The sequence below is a fragment of the Buceros rhinoceros genome, unplaced genomic scaffold, assembly GCF_000710305.1.
Source record: "Buceros rhinoceros silvestris isolate BGI_N320 unplaced genomic scaffold, ASM71030v1 scaffold3927, whole genome shotgun sequence".
NCBI lineage: Eukaryota > Metazoa > Chordata > Aves > Bucerotiformes > Bucerotidae > Buceros > Buceros rhinoceros.
This window is the reverse complement of record NW_010420278.1, coordinates 10,709-34,049: the sequence shown is the minus strand read 5'-3', so window position 1 is coordinate 34,049 and position 23,341 is coordinate 10,709. Positions and strand designations below refer to the sequence as shown.

At 40.6% G+C, this 23,341-nt stretch overlaps 1 protein-coding gene across 1 annotated transcript in view; it reads right to left on the bottom strand.

Annotated features, from left to right (window-relative positions):
* TMEM255B (transmembrane protein 255B) overlaps window positions 1–23,341 on the bottom strand; it is a gene marked incomplete at its 5' end in the record, with an annotated part of 60,119 nt that overhangs the window by 33,328 nt on the left and 3,450 nt on the right. The window contains 2 exons of the mRNA XM_010139243.1: window positions 6,189–6,278; window positions 22,324–22,386. Coding sequence (XP_010137545.1) covers window positions 6,189–6,278; window positions 22,324–22,386 — 153 coding nt within the window. The remainder of the gene's footprint in view (window positions 1–6,188; window positions 6,279–22,323; window positions 22,387–23,341) is intronic.

Here is a 23,341-nt window from a genome sequence, read left to right as displayed (position 1 = left end):
AGGTACAATGGAAAACAGTCCTGATCTAAATCCTTTGGACAAGCAGAAGGAATCAAACCAGAGCTCAATTTGCATCTGCCTTCCCTAGATGAAAGACTCCATTTTCCCATTTCCATGTCTCTATGCTTACCAGAAGGTGAGTTTATATAATGCTTGTCTTACTAAATAGTATTTTGAGTTGAGAAACAAGAAGAGAAGACAAATATCTCAAGTTTAGTTTCTAAACTCCTAAATCTACAGGTAGTTATGCTGTTGATACACTTCAGCAATCCACAACCTGCACTTAAACCATGTGGGTAAAGTTCTCGTGCTAGGGTTGTCTTAGCGTCCCTCGGTTCAGCTACGGGTTCATTTCAGGGCCGATGATATGCTCTATTTTAATTGATTCCTTAAGCCACTGCTATCCAGAGGAAGAAACTAGATCAGCTGAAAATGAAACTAAATCAATGTGACACAGAAGTGGCTTTGCAGAAGAGGAGTGGAATCCAAGGAACAACTTAACACTGCTTGGTTTGACGTGCATTTTAAATCTCCTGATGGACCAGCAACTCTGCCTTTCCACAGCATCCTCCTTTTCCTTATACACATATCCCTTTAACATCTACATGAGCTTTGCTAACTTTAGTCGTCAGTGTAAAGCTGGCAAATAGACATAAAGTCAGAAAGAGTGCAAAATGGGAACCCAAGATTGAAGCCTGATTCTTTTTCTCTTCCAATTCTTGCACATCTGAAGCATAGAGAACAGCTTGGGAGAATCTGCTATAGTAAATCAGAATCTAACATGTTGTCTCTGCTTTTAAGCAGGATGGGATTCGAACCTTCACTTGAAGTGAGTGATGTCATGCCCAAGGCACCAGGAAGTCTCTTGTCTCTGTATCTCTCCTCTATATATCTGCAGTCACATTAAAATGCTTCAGCTAGACAAAATCACTTATCATGTGTGTATACAAGGTAAGATTTCAAAGCCACAGAAACACATTTTTATTCCAGAGGTGCTACCATTAGGATCTAGTCTCCTTTAGAATAACTACTGTTTACAGAATTATCCTACATCACGAAAAACCTACGGATGGGCTTTTACTCCTCTGCCATTTCACCACTGTGATCCAAGGCAATCTGTAGCAAGATTTAAAAAGTCCCTAGATTTCCATAAACAAAGCAATCATTTGTGTTTGTGCCTTCTATTGAAGATGAGAATGCTCACACTGATCTTGGGCAGGATAATCTTATGGATAAATGCATTTTTTCCTTTCTCTGGACCAGTTTTCCCAAAATTTTACATTCCACCACTTTCTCAGTTTTTTATCTGTGGACATTTAAGAAAGTTCTTGAATGGGCCTATCTGTATAAAAATAGAGGTCTGAAATTTCAAAACAACAGAGCAAGATGCTTTTCTCCTCAGGCTCTTATAACATGATTTCCCTTAGCACAGTCCATTTCAGGTTTCAGTTACAGTACCTGAGCTGGAATGACCCCAGGCAACAGTTCAAGCTGACTGGGTAGCATCTTGGCAAACAAAAAAACTAGATGTGTTTGTGGAAAAGTTGAACATAAGGAGGGTGTTTTTGCACAAGTGATGGTCAGCTGCGCTCTGGGCTGCATTAGCAAACCATCACCAGCAGACTGGAGGAAATGATTATTCCTCTTTGCTGAACACACATTAGGCCACATCACAGTATAGTGTCCCATTTTAATCCAAAAGACCTTGACAAATTACAGTATGACCAGAAGGCTGCTAAATGGCCAGAAGACTGAAGGACAGGATGGGTTGTAGGAACCGGACTTGTTCAATGGGGAGAAATGAAGGCTTAGGCACATATTTACTGCTCTACAGAACTACTTGAAGAATTGTTATAGAGAAGCAATGCCAAAGGCGTGCATGGAGAAAGGATAATGGCAACAGTCCCAAACCGCAATTTCACTGGTCTGTGAATTCCACTCAACAAGATCAAAAAGGGGTACTTACAGTAAAGCAGAGAAGACTTCCCCTACCCGAACCCTTGGTTTCTCCTAGAGATTTGAGGCATGTCCAAACCTCTTTTTATCCCATGCTTCAGGAAAATGCAACTGGCCATGTGTCAGTACCAATGTTCCACGATTCCCAGCTGAGCATGTGAAAAGATGATACAAAGCATCTGTCTCCATGGCTTAAAATATCTGCTCGTGCTTTTGCTACCTGTCGTCTTCCTAACCTTCTCAGGAAGCTCTTGCAGGCAATTTCCCCACTTCATAATTGGATTTCTTGTTGCTGCCTATTTTCGGTTCTGCCTGGGGGATGACTGCAAAGCTAAGGATCATGTAGCAATAGTCAAGGCTTGCAGTCATGGATAGGAGGGCAGTAGGTACTGCAGAGAATGTGTATGTGAGGTGGGACAGGGGGTCTCCCTGCATGATGGAGAGGAAGTTGTTGAATGATCTCCATTAGCAACAGCTAATGGAGCTAACTGAGCTATTGTCATCTGCTAAATAACAAAATGTCTCAAGCAAATACAAATGTAGATAATGGATTCCTGCAATCATGATATTTTTCTGAATTAACATCACTGCACGTTAATTACAGCTTTGATTTGTTTCATTTGATTCTGGCTTTTTTTTTTTAATAAGGTGAAAAGTGCAGCTGAAGGGACCAATGGAAAAATTAAATTTACACAGTAAATTACATCTGTGTTATTTTTTTAAGTAAGCTATTGCTCTTTTAAATCAAGCTGCTTTTCCTTCAGTATTCTTAATTTTATATGTGCTGTGCTCCAGAGCTTTCTATTAAGCAAAGTATTTTAAAATAGTCTTAAATAATTTAAACATCTGTTTTCTTAAATATATCACTTTCCTGAAAGAACTTTTGTCAATTTTATGCCTTCTTGGGAAGAAAATAAAACAGAGGAAATTATCTTATCATTTTATCCACAGTTTTACAAGAGCAGGAGAAAATGTGCAACAGTAATAGTCTCTATTCCACAGCAGGCACACGCTAAGAAAAATCTATAATAATGTGATTTGTCCACTTCACATCCCTCTCAACTTGATTTAAGTTAAAAATAAAGCAGGAGACATTTCTTATCCCAAACTGATGCAAAGGATATTGTATTAGTTTTTGGTCTGAAGCCTGTTTGTCTTCAGCCAGTACTTCTCCCCCCAGAAGAAAACGGACCTGGAGCCTTGGTATCAGCACCAGGAGAGTGGAGACAGAAAAGTGAACACTACCCAACTCCTCCTACAAAAACTTTATGTCTGTCGTGTAGACTTGGGCACATGCTCTGACATGCCAGGAGCTTGTCCCTTTCCTGAATGGAGGACAGTTTAGTCTGATTCTCCAGCAGGTATCCCCCAAAGGCAGTGACCAAAATAGCAACAGCAAAACACAAGTATGAAAATGGCTGGTACCGGCCTGTGGGGAAAGGACTGAACATAGTGCTACTGCTCTCCGTGAGGGAAATTAACTGTGATGCAAGGGGACAGAACACAGTGGAAATGACACCGTAGTCTGCATGACGTGCCTTCTTTTGATAAAGAATCACTATTCCTGTAAATCAAATTGGGACTGTACTTAACACTACCACACCTACAGATTTCCCCAGGTGTGTTAGTCAGAGTAATAAGGTGATGTAAACCTTTATTTCACCTGATCCTATGAAACTCCTCATTAGACAGAGGAGGAGAATGAGATGAAGTGAGTGTGACCATGTTGATATGCAAATTAGTTTTCCAACAAGTGGTACTACTAAGTATTTCTTTGTTTTGTAATATGTGATGGAGAAGAAACTCAGCCCAAACGTAAACAGTTGGAAACCGATTTCCATGAAGCATGTCACTTTGTGACTGAAGCAGGTTCATGTCATTGGATTGTACATCTCCAGCACTCTGAGGGATGGCTGGATGGTGACCAGCCTGGTCCAGGCGCCAGCTCTGCACAGGTCATGCAGTTATATCCAGTCATTGACATAACCAGACACAGAACTGCACCCAAGATTGTAAGATGCTTTCTTCTTGGGTGACTACGATACCTTTGTGCCTTGGTGCTCTTCTACAATAACTCACTGGCCCACTTTCTCCCTGGAGAGCACTGCAATGAACTGAATCACTCTTAGTCCATAAGGACACATCAAGGGCATGCCATGACAGCAATCAAAGCCACATAGGTATTTATGCTACAATAAAGAGGAGGCAAATATAAACTCAGGGTATTACATACGAGATGCTGTTTCTTCAGATATAAGGATATGCTAATATTCTAATACGATATGGATGTTTGATTTAGATAGGAAACAGCATCATTTCTAGAATAGCTAAGTAACGTGTGAAAGGAACTTAAAGCCAAAAGAGAGCAAACTAACAAAGGAAACACCTAGAAAGGTGACAGGGGCAATGTCTGTCTCCGTGTTTGAGATTGAGCGCATACACTGTCCCCAACACAGCAACTCACCTCAGAGAAGGCAGCACCACATCTAATCTAAGCAGCGGGGGGCTGTGGCTGCACAGTTGCATTGCAGTTATAAGGTGTAAGACTGTATAAGTGCCATCTGAACACTTCCTAATGATCACATCAAAGCAGGACAAAAATAAGTCTGGCTCTTGGGAAATTATGAGAGAGGTCCAATATCTGCATAAATGGCAGTGGTTTTCTGGGGCACAATGGCCAAATTTTCAAGAGCAGGAAACCCCAACAGCAATCTGCTCCCTTCATCTTTTAAGCAGCTCCCATGGAAAGACTGCTGAGGCTTACACTAATCAGAGACAAAGTTATAGCAGGTGTCATCCAGAGCAACAGCAGGGCAAATCCAAGATAAAGTAGGCCACTTCAGCATCATCCAGGGTCTAGTATAGCAAAAAACATAATTATGATCCAGAGTGTTTATTCATGCTCATATTGCACAACTCAGTTGTTTATACCAATAAATATCTCCCTCACGGTACAATGCATGTGACATTCTGAAACCCACAATTGGTTTAAAGTCCTCTTCAATAACAGTAAAAAAGAAATCGGTTAACATCTTTTGGCTCTTATCGATCCAACGCCTAATTACTGTGGTGCATTTGCTGATAGAAAATTAAGCAGAGTTCTGCTGATGCCAGTGGTATTATGCTGCCCCTTGATGAACATAAGCAGAAAGATGAACAGGCCCATGATATTTCATAGCAGTGGTAACACTTGCTGTATTATGTAGCATATTACATCTGAGTTCTAGTGTCTACTACAACACCTATCTATTTCCCAATGCTTTTGAAAATCAAAGCTCAAAAGGCTGGGTTTAGATTAATTTTTAGGTATTCTATTACAAAAGATAGAACAGCGAATGGAACACACATCTAACATGTAAACTGGCATATTCAAATGACCCCACAACCCAGTCTGTCTTGTTCAGTATTAGTCCTTTTTGTCTAATATTTTAATTTCAACTCTATGAGCCAAAAGAAAAAAACTATAGTCTAAGTTTGTCTAGTGCTTACACAAGAAGGTCATGAGAAAGACTCCTAGGCAGCTGTAGACAGTAATGAACTACTAGTAACACTACTGCAACTGCAGACTGTGAATGCCTATTAATGTCCTGTTGAAATAGATGGCAATAGGTTTGGGAGGAGGACTGAGTTTTGAAGACAGACTGCAAATATTAGTCGCTCTGGTTAAATGAGCCACCCACCCTTTGATGGCAGGCAGATGATGAATTCTGGGTTGTTAGTCATTCAGTAGGTTCCCCCTTCATACTACCTCTAACCAAAGCCTGCTGCTTCCTCTGCTGTCTTTCCTCCAGCAAAACGTTGCCTTTGAGCTGTTACAATCCACTTCCCTCTAAAGATCCCATAGGGACTTCAGGTGCTCATCACCATCTGGTGTGTTCCAAATACTTACCGTGCCCACAAAGCCTTTGTGCAAAAAGAAACAAATGCTGGTGGTGGCTGAAGTGTCTTCCCTTTCCTAAGCAGGTAGGCATTTTAGCATGCTTGTCTTTATATCATTTTAAGTGACCTCTGTACTTGGAACTCCCTGAAAGATCAATAAGCAGTTGGCGCCACTTCTAGGTATTGGTATGATGGGCTTTCCTGTCATCTTTTTTTTCCAAAGGACATTTCTCCAACACGGAGAACTATCAAAAAGCCTAATGTACTGCTAGACAGAAACAACAAAAAAATACTTTCCCGCTAGAAATTAAATAAGTAATCAAAAATGAAAGAAAGAAAATCACTGTACTTACTATGTGTCGTGCTGCAAATACTCCATCAACTATTGCACAACAGAACGCTGCTACCACGCCAAAGCTGATAAACACGATGGAGGCTACTAACTGAGAAGAAAAAAAAAGATTGAGTAATATTTTCAATATAATTCTTTGTGTAAAACAATTACACTAATTTTTCTAGTATTCTTAAATGACAGTTCCCCCTGCTGTAAGTCCCTTTAGATCAGTGTGGCAGGAAGCCAGTCACGCACTAGAAAAAAGGCTGAGTTGACATACCATCAAGTCTACCAGAAAAGCTTATATCTTTCTAAAGAAAATTAGGTCAGCTGTAAGAGTTAATAAATTCAATGGTGATTTCTTCTAAATCAACTTCTTTAGTAAAATAGCAGTGGTGTCCATAGGGAGCATGGCAAAAAGCCCTGTTCCTGTTGGCTCACATCAATCACTAGAGCTTTACCACAGTAGTAGTAGTTCACATATAGATAAAGACACTGTAGTAAGTTAGTAACTAGCCCGTGAACTCTCAGAAAGTTTTTATCATCCCGGATAGTTTGTGATAACTTATGCCATAACAAAAATCAGAGACTCATAGGACTGGTACCTCCGGAAGGGCTGAGATGTGCTGCCTTGGCCCCTGCCCTTGCTGGGGCTTTCAGCTTGCCCCTCAGCCTAAGCGTGGGTACAGCAGAGCTCAGTACATGTCCCAGCTGCAGCACAGACAGCCACCACCTTTGTTAGCCTACCAGCCATAACTTCAGACCTCATTCTACCTCCCTAGTTGCTTTGTTCATTAAGCATTATTAATTCCTTATCAGTAAGACTGTGGATGGTGCAACAGTGCAGCACTGCTCTAGCACAAGTGGTGGTGGAATGGAGGGCTCAGGGAAAAAGGGAGTGCAGGTTGGGCATGCTAAGCCCCCTATTAGCAGTGCTCACTTTATCTCCAAGGATGACTACAGCCGCAGCTCTAGCAGCAACTTCAGGGCTAGCACAACACCAGCTAGGGCAAGATCACGGCCCAATTCACCGTGAGAGAGCAATAGGACTCAGAAAGGCCAAGCACTGGTATGTATCTCCGTCAGAGAACCAGCCAGCGTGCTGTTAGCACACCTCACTCTTGAGGTGACACTGGCTTGTTTGGAGAACGTCTGAAGGATGCAGTGCTGTGAGCAAAGTGAGATGAAGCAAGTCCTGAAAAAGAAACCTTGTGTCATCCTGGCAAGATGCTCCCCTTAGGCCCATTAAACCCAATGCCATCACATGAGGGAGAGATGCTGTCACTTCTTTCTCTTATGGATTAGTGACTTCAAGGTCTCTGCATCTTGAGTTTGGCTGAGTGAGTAACTGCAGGATGTATGTTGAACCTAACATGCACTCCCTGGCTATGTTTTTAATATAATTGAACGTTCATCTCTCATGTCTCTGGCATTCCTCACACAAAGTCACAGGAGGGACCCTCTGAAACATCCTATGTGATAGGCTAATTTTAATTTACAACATCATTAAGTGACAGTTAATAACTGCAACAGACTAAAAAATTTCCTTGAATACTGACAGAACAGCATCTGTAATTGATAGAACACACGGACCAATGTTTCAGTTAAGAATTTGGAACTTCATTCTTATTTAGTAGTCATCAATTGCTCCTTCACAACATCTATTTCAGAAACGTCCCGGTACAGATTACTGAAATTACATCCATGCAGTTAATATATCCCTTTTGCCTACTCATAATCCACATCTGTATTACCTAAACACTGTTTTCACATGTGTACAGTTCGTAAGACATCACAATCCCACTTGAAAAAGGAACTCTTCAGCTTATGTTAGGCTAAGAACAGTACAAAGTCAATAGCATTAACAGGGGACACAGCACTGGTGACTTTCTCAAAACAACTTTGGCAAGTAAGAAATTAAAGCCATATAAACCCATAGCATCGGGCTCAGAGGTCAGTCAAAGCAGTATCTAACATTTGGAAACAAGAGCTCTCAGTGAATCAGCAAAAAAAAGTACAACTTAGAAGAATCACAGCTTTCCAATGCTTTCTGATACACTCTTTAAATCTCTCACTAGCTCATAGCTCTTAGATCATGTAATAAGAGATGAGCCACTGCCACAGGGATTTCTGTGTAATCGGAATCATCAGCGTGGGGAGGAAAGGGACATGCAGAAGTGGCCAAAGCTAGTGGTACTGGTTAGTCTTAGGAATCTGCTGCATTCCCCCTGCAGCCAGCTCCATCCTGTCATAAGCAGGCAGAAACCCTAAGAAAGCACTGTTGGCTGCATCACCCTTCAACCTTGGCTCTCCAGTATGGCAGGTCATGTCTCGTGAATCTGGTTGTCTTAAGACCTTAGCATGCAACCCATCAGATCAAGAAGGCTGTGGGGTCCTTGTAGAGAGCTATTATCACTGCAGACCAGTGAGCTGTGCTGACCTGAGGCAGTTGCACTTGCTACAGACCCTGAACTCCTTACCTGAAAAAGCAGCAGTGTTTAAAAGTTCAGATTAAGTCATTATTGTCCAATACCTCCATCTTGTTTTTCAAGTCATAGCAGTCAATCAAATAATTAGTGGGCTTAGCCAGGTGTTTCCAAATTGCCTGAGCTCAGGATCAATTTACTGGAAGCTGACCTCAAGGTGGCTTTTCATTTCACACATGAGCAATTCATTGATGATCTACAATCCCCAAACCAACGGTTTCCACTTGTGGAGACAGCCTAAATCACCTAATGAGTATGCAGGCCTTTCAGTTTCACTATATAGCTGTAAGAAACTGCATATAAAGGCACACAGCAAACTGTAGAACAGACAGGAGATATGGAGCTGTCTTTGCACTCCTCAGTCATGTTGGTGACCATCTACCTGCTCAAGGAGTTGAGTGCAAGTCAAAGGTTGTCAGATAGTCTGCTGTTCTTATCCATGCCTACTAGCAACTATTTCAGTGAGTAGCCCCTTCAAAATTAAGAGGACTATTGTTTGACCTAAGTAATATTTATTATAATGCCAAAGTGGCAGAGTGTGACTGCGACACTCAGAGATTCTTACAAATTAAATTGCCTTATCAGTTAAGATAAATGTGTTCAAACAGTAAAAGAAGCAATAACACAGGAACGACACACACATGCACAAAAAAATCCTTCTCTCAAACCTGCCCTTGCTTACTGAGAATGTGAGAAAACACATAAACAAAGTACAAAATTAATTACTTCCAAAAATTACAGCCAAGACAGCCAAATGAAGAGCTGTTGTAAATTCAAAAGCTAATTTTCCTGAGTGGTAGGTGATTGCTGGATTTGTGAGTTCATGAGGCTGGAACTATCAAGAAAGAAAAACTTTGCAGTTCATTTAAAGATAGAAAGGGAAAATACCTAACAGTTAAAAAAAATACTAATCCATCACATATCTTATCTCCATTTTTAATAGTAGTATGTTTTGTCAGGAAAGCTAATCATTATTATAACAAAATACTTTTACAGTTATTAAAAAAACAGCTTTGTTCTTGCTGTTCCATTGCTGTGCAGACAGGCTTCTCTACAGATGTTATTATCAGAATATGTTTACTCCTGGTTCCAGTAAAGAATATAATGATTTGGTTATTTACAAGGGAACCATGAAGTCAGTTACTAATCACTGAAAACAGTACTATGTGGGCCTAATAACCAAACTCAAAAGCCAGTTGTTTGACAGAGGAGTTTTAGCAAAAGGAAGAGCAAATTAGCACTTGGAATGAGGACCTTTTGCCCACAGTATTCACTGAAGAGCTGTTACCTACCTTCAGTCATGCCACAGAAATATGAAAACACTCAAAAATGCAAACTAGTGAAAGGCTGGAGGGCTAAATTCTTGCCTGCTGCCTTCCTTCAGAAAAGGCATGCATTTTATCGCAGAATTCACCTGATTTAGACAACATCTTGTCCTTCATCAGGCATAGAGCACCACCGGCTGCACTGTCACCCTTCCACTCAAGCAAGCCTAGTGAAGGCAACAGAGACACAGGACACCCTGTGGCCATAGAAACTGGTAACCAGCGCTGCTCAGCTGTCAGAAATGCTCCTGGCACAGGTACTTGGCAACCAATATTCTCCCACAATGATTCCCAGGCATGGTTTTGGAGTTAAGAGTTGACCATAGACCAGATCCAATGGGGAGTCTGACGCAGCCAAACCGGCTGCCACCACAATCTCACATAACCACCAAGTACTCCTCAGGTCCCCAGGCACTTTGTGTGCTGAAACACGTGCTGCTGAAGCTGTGACACTGCTGTGTGACACAGACAGACGTGCATCCAACATTTACCAGCAGATACTCAAAAACTGCATCACTCTCCACAGAAGCACCCACTTACTATAGGCTGGTACCTCACTGGCTATTTCCACCGTCCCTGTGAAACACCTCTTGCGAGGCTCGCTAGACTCCAGGTCTCTGTTCTTGCACATACCTGGTTTCCTCGTGCCTCTAATTTAGCTCTTGCCTGTTCTCAGTCAAAAGGCACAACTGCTCAGATAATGACAGTCATTTCCTGCACCAGATGCTGTGTGAGATGCCTCATTCTCTCAATTCAGACTAAGTAGATCTGAGACTTTGGAAAATGCATGGATTTTGTTTCTGGAGGCACCGCGGTGTCAGATGTAAGTTACATTATATCTAACTGACTCACTTTGCTCATGCTAAATGGCTACTTTTGCACTGCACAAGCACTGTGCTGTTGAGTCTCTCTGGGATTTTTTTTTCCAGGCAGAGAAAGAAGCACCATTACCCTCATCAGTGTAAACTGAGAAACATTGTCATCCAATACCCTTTGCTCTCAAAAGTGAAGGCTTTGCAAAAGGCTGTGTAAATGTTATGCTGCAAGTTTGTAAAGTCCTTTTTATCCCCACGCTGGTTCAGGCAAACGTATTTGGAAAAGAAATACATGGGGCAGTTTGTTGCAGGCTGCCCCTAATACTGCATTCCTCAAAATACAGTTTAATTCTGTGGTCCTTTTTACTGGTTTGATCTCCTGATGTCTCCAAGCTCAGAATTTAATATAGGCTTAAATAAATCTGCTGCACTTTTTCAGTACCCTGAGGATGAAGATGTAAGAGCCAAAGTTTACAAAAACTGTATCACAAATCCAAAACAGAGAATGACTTTCCACCCCTGGCACAATCTGTAGCTGTATCTATTACCACGACACCTCAGCAGGGCGGTAGATTAATAGCTCACAAAACTAAGACAACCAAACTCACTGCACTGCATTTCAGATGCTGTTATCAACTAAATGCTGCCTGTCTTGTGATGTAGGACAGTATGAAAGTACTTTTAATTGTGAGTTAATTTTCTCTAATTCGGAAAGTCCTCTCCTCCTCTCCTCCCACAATGGCCACTTTTTTCTCCCTCCCGCGGGACAGAAGTTTTGCTGCTGTGATAAAAAATTAAGCTCAGGCAAGGCTCCTACTACATTCATTTTCACAAATGCGCTGATTGGGAGGTTTATCACTGCATCAGGTAGTGTGCTTCACAATTTATGGCCTGCCAACTTACTCTTTCCAAAGGCTGGTTCGTCAGTAATAGCACTGCTGTAAGTGAGGCTCTGCTGGAGGGTTGTCATACCACAGGAGATAGGATTATGTCATCTTTGTTATTCATTAACGTCAATTCCAGTCATAGCACGAGTTACAATGACATGAATTCACAATGATGAAGGACCTTCATGACTGCCCAAACTATGCCTGAAGAACTATTTCCTAAACTGGCTTCCAGATGAAGGAGGGAAGAAAAATAAACACAAAATGTCTCTTGGTTTTAAGAGCATCCGTTCTGGTACATCTCAGGAAGACAAGCACTCGTGCTAGGATCCCACGCATAAACACATAACTCACTTCTGACTGTAATACACCTAATAAAGTAGCCAATGCCCACAGCAGCTACCTCTGCTACCAGGAAGGCCTTCAGACAGAAATGCTGCACACATGATGTCATCGGGTATGTAGGTCAATCCTTGTGTTTAGATCAAGTCACCAAGTTAGAAACCTACAGCCTTTTTGCAGTGTCATCACTGCTGAATTCAGCAAGTCCACTCATATGTTGCTGAATATTACCAGCAACAACACAGATCTTTGACTCAGATTTTCTTCCCTCTCTCTGATTTAGTAGCACATCAGGGCATACGGCTGAGTCTATGTGACTGCTCAGTGTCATGTGAAATGGCATCTTGTTCTCCTGTCCTTAGTTTGGTTCCCTGCTGTTCAGACCTTTCTGCTGATCTTTCTCCCACAGGACTGCATTCCTGAACACCAGCTTATGTGCTTGCTCAAATACCAAGCAATACAGTGCAATTCACTCAAAAAATATTTGTTCCTCCAAATGAGTTAAATCAGGTAACTGTAAGGACAGATGACCATTAGACCCAGTGCAGATGAGAGGGTGAGACCGTATGGCCAAGACAGAAGCAAAGGAGGTAGAAGTGCTGGCAGCAACTATTAGGTTGTCTCACCTGTTTTATGTTATTTGCACTCTGAGGGATTACCAAAGTAAAAGCTAGGTTTTAGCCATAACGAATACATTTAAAAGGACTAGTGTTATTTTGCTGTTTGTGGTCAAGGAGACTTTTGTTCTACTGCCTGTGATGAGGTCTGCTCTTTTCCAGTATCATGCAAAGGAAAATTAGGAAAAATAGCAACATGAACATGAATAGCAACAGTTGGTGTAACACAGGCAGGGGAGGTGTCTCGTGAGAAATTTAAGCAACCTCACATGCATAAAAAGGCAGAACTAATTAGATAACCAAATGCTGAGAAAGAATACAGAAACTACATGAGAGGTATCAATTATTATGCCAAGGACAAAAAACAAGATCAAAATCCACTTTCAAAATAATCCTTAATTTATACCAATCCACTTTGCACTACTTTTTCTGTAATTTATCTTGTCTTTTCTTCTAACCTGATAAAGCATGTGAAGATACAGTTTCTGTTAAAGATGCTATATAAAATTAAGATTAATTTTCCTGTATTTTTATCTTCAAGTAATGAAAGAACGGCAGGAATTAAATCAACGGCCATTATGAAACATGAAAAAAAAATACTGAGAAGGGTTACCTGATTAACATATTCTTTCTTCTCTCATAATCTAATATCACCTACAAAACCAGACCTAAAACAGCCAGGAAATTATTTCAAATTGTTTTACAAGCAATTCTTGACTAGAATGACCAATCTACTGAATGAAATAACCTGCCTGTATCAAAATCAGCAGTTTCTGTGCTCTTAGACTTCAAAACAGGACTTACCATTACCTTGAAATCAGAGAGTGAACTTGTTATATGTGTAAATGAACACATATTAAATTCAATATAATTCATTTACTGATGAGTAAATGCTTGTGTTGATTTGGTTAAAAATGTCACCTCTGACAATGCACTATCACGTCTCCTGGGAGTTTGGGAGAGTCTTAGAGTTCCAGCCACTGAGTCCAGCAGCTATTTCTATAATGATGTCGGAAGAAAGATGGAACTGTACTTGGTTCGCATTTTTCAAGACAAAAAACACAAGGAAACCTAAAAAAGTCTTCTTTTGTTTTGTTTTGGTTTTAGTTTTTAATTTTCTGAGTTAGGGTTGGTTTTATTTTTGGTGCTCTTTTAAGCCCCCACAGAATCTGAGGACTGCTGTTGATATCCCAGTAACCATTACCACAGTTACTAATTTCCTTCTAGCACCAGCGCATCTCAGCTTCACTCATCTGGTTCAAACAGCTCTGCTGGGATGAATTACCTTCTGATGGTATCTGTCTTTTTTCCCACTGGCTATAGAGAGAACCTAGATGAGGAAGCAGTTGTCCTGCCAAAACTAACATCTTGTCAATACTTCTTTCATTCCCTTGATGTTGGCTGCTCTGATTTGTGCTTTGTCTTCTCCACTTCAGAACGTCCTTCAGTCATTTGCCAGAGATTTGCAACAGAGGGAGAGGAGTAATGAGAAAGTAGAGAAGGATTTGATGGAGTGATATTACACAGAAAAGAAAAAAAAAAAGAAAGAAAGAAAGAAAAAGCTGGATTTCACAGCTGGAGAAACGTTAATGATTTTGGAACCAGCCTAAGCAAGCCTTATTCCAGTAGGCTCCTTAAATTGGTAAGAATTCCCCCTTGCAATCATCAACAAAAGTACTTATCTAAGAATGGTTAACAACGATTGCAGACTTAAGGATATCAAATACAGTCAAGAAGCAAAAACTAAATACAGCATTAAAAGGGAAAGGGACAAAAGTTAAACATAAATTAAGATTCTCTGATCAGCAGTGCTGACATTATAGGAATCCATACCCATCACATACTTCCTTTCATGGATGCTCTTTTATTGATTAAAATGGAACAAGCTCATTTCATCACTTAACAGAGGTGGATGTTCAAATCAGTATGAGAATAATAAACAAAAATTAATGGCATACCCTGTGTCATAAAAGTCTATGCTTCCTATTAAAAATGATGGAATTGACATAGATCAAGACTACTGCAGCAGACACTGGTTTAGCAGCAGCAACTTTCTTTTTACACCAAAGTCTGTTAATGTCTTTACAAATCCTCTTTCATGTTACAGTGACTTCATTGGTTTCTCAAGACACACACACTCTTTATCAGAAATGCATTACAAGCTTTCAGGCAGGGAAGTTCTACCTGCAGAGTCTGTAAGATTGTATCTGGCCAATAGTGATGCTCATCTGTTTAATTTGACCTCATTCTTCAACAAGAGGGTCAGGAACCACCTGTGCTTGCATAGGGCACACACCACCTCACCTTCTCCACCACGCACAAATAAGCACTTATCCCAGATTCCCTAATGAGACTTTTTATCCCCTGCTCCTGCTTGCTAGGGAGAGTAATCAATTTCTTTATTGTTCCACAAACACATTTCATGAGTCATAAAGTGTGTGACAGTAAAGCTTTCATTACATAAACAGCACAAGAAAGCAAACTGGCAGTTAAAAAGTGTCCTATTCTGTGTGCTGTTCCTGAAAGGAACCACATCCCAAAAGAGAACCACTTAATAAGACAGAGGACTTAAACTGAATTGGTGGTTTGAGTCTCTGACTCAAAAGAACTGTGCCAGCCTTTAAAGACTGGAGTGTCAAAAATAAGCTGTGCTTGTGCGTGCATATTTTCCTACATATATATATGTGTGTGTATGTATGTATGTATCTCCCTTCCATTTCTATAGAATTTAAGCTACCAGAAGCAAACCGAAGCCATTCTGGTTGCCAAAAAAGTACTCCAAATAGAAGCCAAAGTATTGCTTACTTTCCTATATTTTTCCTTTGTAATAAAATTTCCATTTCTTTCTACCAATGGTAACAGAGAAAACACGGTAGTTTCTTATGAGACTGAGTTAATGCTGTGTTGGGTCACAAGCTGGGAAACCTGGGGTGGGTAAGACCTGGGACTGGTACCACCAACAGTCCAGCACAAGGTTGTACGAGAGCAAAAGAACTACTGTGCTAGGCTGCAGCTGGACATAGTAGGTGGCATCCTTCTAGGTATGTCAGGCAGAAACAGCCCTGATGATGGAACAGAAAGATTATCTCGGACCTGACTGTACTTCCCATTACAGCTTTACTAGCTAAACTATCCTGGCAGACTCGTCCATAGAGAGTGCAAAAAGCACTTTGCACAATAAAGACTTAGTGTCAGTGGCATAGTGGCATAGACTTTTTTTGTCATTATGCCAGGTATTTGCCAGCACATGCCATCCGTAAATACATATACATGTGAACATATATTACATGTTATGTATTATATGGTTATAAATCACAGTACATATCTGAATTATATTATTCACATATAAATACTTACATGAACTAGCCAATGAATCTGCGCTGGTAAAATCTGAAAGCATAGGCCTGTAGATATGTTGACATGAAATGCTGATCCATAAGTAACTAGGCAAAGAAGAGCTGAAACGTCCCCCACACTCCCTTCAGTAATTCACATAGTAAAAGAATCTATTGTTGTCTTTGAGTCCCTGAACTTCCAAGTTCTCAAGATACCATGGGGAAATTTATACTATATAACTTCAGGCATTCAACTGAGTGACAGCACTTAGATGATGGTTTCACAACACAGTGAGTTGATATAACACTTTATTCCTAGCAAATGGAACAAGTCTTGTTCCCTCCTCCCACAGACTCCTCTACTCTCAGCCATGCAGCCTCATCAGTCACTTTTGCTATTTTGGGTGCTCACTTAGCTATGAACCTCACTAATCCAGTGGAAACTACTTTTGGCTGGGGCAAGGAGGAGGAGAAGGAGTAGGCAAGATAGAGCAAGGAGGAAAGGAGGGAAGAGGAGAAAAGAAGCCATCTCTCTGTCAGTGGATGTTTATATTTACATTTATTATAAATTGAAAATCCTCACTTTAAATGCACAAGATCAAAGAACTGCATTTTAAAAATTCCAAAATATTTTACTGAGTCCTTCATTCATGAAATTATATAATGCTTATAACAGTAATATGTCCTTTATAATATAATACTAGCTAAAATAAACAACTTTTCAACTATTTACATTTTTATTACCCATAAAACTTTCTTAATTTCACTTGCCTTCACTTTGGAGGGTGCTTTCATCCCCAGAGTCCTACACCTGTCCTCCTCCACTTCACGTGAAATAACTGAGCCTTCAAAACATCTCCAGTTTCATTCATCTCATTTCTACCCATGACTTTGCTGAATATTCTCTGCATTAAAAGGAATAACACAGAGTTCCCAGACCTACCATGGATAAATCGCATTCAAATCCTTCCCCAAAAGGATTAAAAAGGGCTCACAAAGCTGATTCCTGTCAAACTGGGCAGCTAATGCACAATGTTTATAGCACAAAAGGAGACTGGACAGTCTATATATAGGCTGCTCAGCTCTAAACTCAAAACTGGACAGAGTTACGTTATGATACATTCTGCAATTTCCTCAATATTATAGAAGAGAAATATAATTGTCACTTAACACAGGATTCTTCTTAGCACACTCTATCTAAAACTCCAGAGTCTAGTCTAAATCACCCTTCAAGGCTTCTTCCAGAACCTTAGGAAAGAATGAGATGCCTCTAAAGGGTATCTCATTGCAGAAGCCTAAGAGCTAGGCCTAAGAGAGCAGGAAGGTTCTCAAAGAATAATCTGCTTGATCTTACCAGGTAGGGAAATGCTGTTACATTTTGAAAGGAATGCAGATGCCTAAAGAAGAGTCATGCTTGAGCTCATGCAAGTGTCAGTATCAAGCTATGCTCATTATCTTCTCCTTGTCTGTTTCTGAAATGTGCAGTTTGATCACACCACAAAATCTAGCTCACATTTACGACTGAAAAGACAGTAGTAGCTCTTTTAATCAGTCTAAAGGTGCTAAACAAGACAAGGATGATTGCTAATTTGTTCCATTGTTATCATTTTTACATCAGCATTAATTATCTGCATTTCCCCTGCACTACGTTCTTCCACTTATTTGTGCAGGAACATCGAAGATAGTCTCAGGAGATCTACAGAATTTCAATGCTTTTTCTCTTTACATAAACAAGCTGCTATAATTAGCTTAATATGTGATATGGAATATATCAGCAATTAGCATTTTGATCAAAATCTGCACTAAAGCCAGTTTCTTCCAGGATGTTCGAGCTGCATGAAAAAGTAGATGAAGCACAATATGTCTGAACAGAGCAGGGCAGGTATGCATATCAGTATCTTTTTTTGGTGTACCTATTAATAACCACCTCCTTTACACAAAGTGTCCAGCGGATATTTTCTGATGGACATAATCTATTTACAAGATATACCAGTTTTGAAAAGTGAAAAAGGTTTGGTTCTTCTAAAAACTGGGTCACACATGTAACTCTTCTAGAAAAGCTTTTCTGAAACAGATGCAAAGGTCTAGTGGCAAGAAAATAATCAGAGAGAATACTGAAATACTACCTCACATACATCTCAATGCAGGGCATGAATGCAGGCTTGTCAGGGAAGTCTATCATCTAAATACAGAAGAGAAAATTGTTGCTTTGTTCCTCCATCCTCTGCTGTAGCTGTTTTTCAGCACTTAATTTGAAATTAATTATTGTTGACAGAGACTGGAAAGAAACCATATTAAGGCACCTAAACTTAAAATCCCCTGAGAAGTCTGAAGAAATAGTTACACCTTTTCTGTGTGTGTGCAGAGCTCCATGTTTCAACCTTCATGTTTTCAAATTCTGCGTTTGTCAGAAGCAATGTCTCCTCAGCTAAAATCACTACAAGTTGCTGAACAAGTCAAGGACCAGGTTGACAGCTGAGCATTAGATTTAAATCTGAGTATGTTCTAAACAAGTCAGCAAGAAAATAAACTGTGTGTAGGCACAAAGAGAAAACAAGCAAGACTCAGCAACGATGATTTCAGGTCCCAGACCTGCACAGACAACTGTTTTCATTCTAAGTAGTACCGGGGTTTGCACTAACTCACAACCTCCTGAGGGGTTCACTCCCATTTCTCTGACCCCTCCCTATCCTCTCCATGTCCTTTACGCTCCTGTACCTCTTCCCACTGCTCTCCTGCCTTTGCTGCTCTCTGCCCTAGCTGTGCTGTTGTCGGGGTGACTCCCACGACCCTACTGAGAGCTCTTGCAGACAGCGCTGTGATATTGCAAATATTCAAAACCCTGTCAGTTACGGTGCTCTTGCATTTCTCAATCACTCTTGCAGGCACAGCAGTTTCAGCATGCTCATTTTCAGCCTTGTGAACAGTACAGCTTGATGAGACTGGCATTGAAAAGACGTGTGAGTGGAAACTGTGAGCCTGTGCTTGGTTTATCCATGGGGTTAGCTGAAACTACATGTATGGTGTCTTATTGACACTGCATATTTAGAGAGGCTTCACTTCTGGGTGCTAGCTGATGCCACCTCCATATTTATCTGAGGAGAAACCTTTCACAGCACTCCCTCGCACTGCTTACTGCTCTCAGCTCAGCTCTGCTGCCATGAAACCCCCATGCAGCCAGGCTTCCCCACCTCTGTATGCAATTTCAGCATCTCATTTTCTAATTGAAAATAATTTGTACTGTAATGTGAAGAGATGGCAAGCAAGCAAACAAGCAAGGACACTTCATGTATTACAATAAAATCCATTTGATTTGAGCAATATCATATTTTCCACCCATCCGGTTGGACTAATTGTGCCTTTGGAGCAAAACAACTTAGAGTTCTACTCTGTTCTTTGATCCACGTCCTGCTTTGCAGGGAGCAAGAGAGGCAAAAAAGGGACAGCAACACATTATTCTTCCATTTCTGCTGATTGACAGTTAGAAACATCCCAAATCAGTGCAACTCTTTAGTCAAAGGGAAATTTTCTTCTGGTGCCAAGGTCTGCATAGTAGAGCCAAGCATGCATGCTAAGAGCTGAAGTGAAATCACACTAGTCAATGAGGCAGAGCCTGCTTCTGCAAACAGCAGTTCCTTTGAATTAAGGGTTATACCTTGGTCAGCACACTGAACTCCCACTGCAGGCCCTGGCATGTCAAAAATGAGGTCAAAGAGGTGCCACATTATTAATGTCGTGTTTTAAGAACAAACCAATGTCCATTCTGCCTAACTGTGCTTTTGTTATTTCTCAAACCCTGTACTCGCATTTATTGAGTGCTGGGGTTTTACTGTACTAGTTCCACTCATCATTACATATTTCATATTGCACTTAGCATTTCATCAACCATGAATAAATCTGGAATTGTGGAGGGTAAGTCACAAGGAAATAGAACTTCAAAACAAAAAGAGAAACAGATTTATGGAGAAAAGGTTAATTTACAGTAGTTGAGGTTTTTTTTCTAGTGTAATTGAATCCACATTCATTCTCAATTTAAAAAAAAAAACACAAAAATTAAGTATAGAGTCATTACAGGGCCAGACAATTGTCAGAGCTAGACTGAGTTAAACTCAAATCATACTGCAGTAACTGCTCAAAGGAATTCCAGTTAAAGTAGAAGCAATCAAGTAAACAATTTATCTTCCTTACCACCCCCTTTTGGTCTGCTACAATACATAGAATTTTTAGTTACAGGAATGTGACATTTCCATTACATTTCTGTGCTTATTTAAATGTTTACAGTCTTACTGATGACTGCCAATTTAAAGCTGCCCTAAACCCTTTCAAGTGAATATACACAGTTAGACTCCAGGGAATCATTACTGCCCTCAGCTGCAGTGTGACATAAAACCTCTCAATCTCGTTTCCATAATGTTTGAAAACAAGCATCTCAGCCTTATCAAAGACAGTTTTAAAAGCTTAGCCTTTGTGGATAGTACTCAAGGCAAGAAGCATATTTAAACTTTCTAGTTATTTTCTTATTTTCTTGGTGTTTTCCTCAGAAACCAAATCTTTCAACAGCCAGATCATCACTAAGTGTCAGTAGCAGAAAGCAGTTTTCCTTGTTGCAAGCTGGGAAATGCAAGCTGGCACTAATACCAATCATACTGTTTACTTATTTCTCCACATTCCTTGTGTAAGTCACACAACACGTTGAGTATTACATGGTTTAATGGCTGCTTATCCACCTTACATCTTTTTAGACATTTTACTTTCTGCTGAGGACAGAAGTGATAGAAAACTAAGAGGCAGATTAGAGGAAAACTGGAAGATGAAGCAACCCTAAAATGTTACGCCTGTTAGTAAACTAGCATGAATGCTGTGGAAAACAAAGCTATTTTCACCTGCCCACCACTGAGTCTGCAGCTTGAACCTGCTGTTCATCCTGGTCTCTGATGTAGAAATCAGGGGCAATAGTTCTTAAAAACAAATAAGCTGTTATGTCAGTAGCAAAATTAATGAGGCATGGCCTTGTTGCAGATTTTTGTCTCCCAGGTCATGTCCCATTTGGATTTTCTAGTGTTTAATAACAGGTGAGCTGACATTGCAGCCTTTACTATCATGGGGGAACTAATTCATGATGCTTTTCTCTACCTGTCTCTGAACTTTGATAAAACTTGAAGGAATTGCACACCTTTGAAGTCTCTACCTCCTTGATGAATTTGCCTGAAATTGGTCAACACATTCACAAAATGGAATGGGGAACAAAGAAAGACACAGACAGACACCATGGCTTTATAAATGTCATTGCTTTGGGAAACACAGCTACTAACAAAAGTAGGGGAATACTTGCAAACGCATCACTGAAACTTAAAGGCGATAAAAAAGAAGTGATATTATGAACAAGTTTGCCTACAAATAGTGAGAACAAGACTGCATTTATGAAGAAGAAAACAGGAAATCACAACAGACTACTTGTAATTGAAGTAGTTATTTGTTAGTAAAAAGCAACGTAAACCCATAATTTCCTTTCCTGAAATTAACGCCACTCTTGATTCATACAAGTGAAGGCTCTGCATTATGGAATTAATCTTATTTCGTGATGCTTGGCTATAATCACTCTACTGTGAAGCACAGATTGGACATGCTGTTATTCAACCAAGACACTGCTATTTTTTGCCAAAAGCAAAGAAAGTGTGAGACTTCCCACAGACCCAGTCCTATACACCTTCCTTTACACAGACGGCCCAAGCACTTTCTATGACTTCATCACATAAATAAAAGCAAGGAGCTTGCAAAGCCAAGCTAAATCTAAAAACAAACCACATCACAGTGTTGTCAGATCCTGTCTGCCCTAGCCAGGGAATCCTGATGACAAGAGCTTCTTCTTTTTAACACATAAGTATTTTCTTTTTTCAAAAAAACATATATTTTCAGGAAAGTGTTCCTGACTTAAACTTCTTGTGCAGGATGAGATCACCTGTTATGGTTGATTTGATCATGTGACTTCTTGCTGCCCAAACTGGCACAACCCAAGCATTTTGTCTCCCTCCCTATCCTTTTCCCAGCAACATGGTCCTGGCCAAGCCCTGGCACTTGCCCAATCCTGCCCTGGGTCGATTCAATTCACTAAACCAACAGGATAAAAAAGCAGGCTGCTTCTGTCAGAAGTGAAACCATCCCTTGCCTTGTACGGATAGAGCCACCAGCCAATTCTTGCTCCTGTAAAACTTCTCAGAAACAGTGAAACAAATGACTAACATTGTGAGGCAGATGCAGAATCTTTAAGCCAACTGGAAATCCCTGCTTTTTCTGTTTTTAAGACATTCTGATATGAAAAAATGAAAATTAATAGGGCTGTTACTTACCATTTGTCTTCTGTTCTCTACCAGGTGGATGCCAACAATCCCTAGGAAAGATCCAAAGCCAAGCTAAGGCAAAGAACAAAACCAACAGAAACACATGAGGTCAGCTTATTTGGTCAACATATCAAAACATTTCTGTGATATCTAAGCTTATATATCATATAGATGGATTAACTGGGGTAGGTCAGGGGAAAGGGTAGAAGTTACTGCTGGACATAAATCATATATGGTAATGGGGAATGACCAGAACTGCAGATCTTTGATATTTCAGAGCAAAACTTGTCATGTAGTAAACAGAAACCTGTGTAGACATAGAATTCTATAACCTGGCTGCTACTTATGAGGGTCTGGATCTCCGAACCTCATGAATCTTATGACAGTTCGGAGAGGTAGAAACTCCTTGGATTTGTGGTTAACGTGAGGTAAAGCAGCAACAGGTGAGATTAGCCTTTCATCAGACCTTTCTGGAGTCAGGACTCGCACTGGGCTGATGTGGGCTTGGAGAAAAGAGGTCTCCTTGGTGCCACACACCTGAGACATAACTGGCCACTGACTCAGAACAGCCACAGCAGGAGTGCAGGTGTCAACAGGCTCTTTACATAGAGCCCCCTCCTTGCCTTGCATGGCTGCAGGCTGTCCTGCAGTCACCTCAGTCTCAATCCTCCATCACTTCCCCACTCCTTGCTTTCCTCTTCACTAGGGCTGACAAATCTCCGTGCTCAGACACAACTCCAGTCACCCCTTCATCTTCCACATAACCCACCCCATGGACAGGGCATGACTCTTCTGCTAAGGAATCTAATACTCTTTTTGGAACAAGGTCTCTGAAGCTGGTTCAAAGCCTCTCCTCCAAACACAGGTTTTTTAAGGACTGCATGTCCCAGCCAAGGGCTTGAGCAATGCCCGTGAACTCCCTGCTGCTATGCACAACCGCTCACAGAAGCAAGCAAATCTCTTGCTAGCACTTTACTCACTCAGTATCACAACAGGAATCTCTCACTCCCTCTCAAGAAAGCAAATG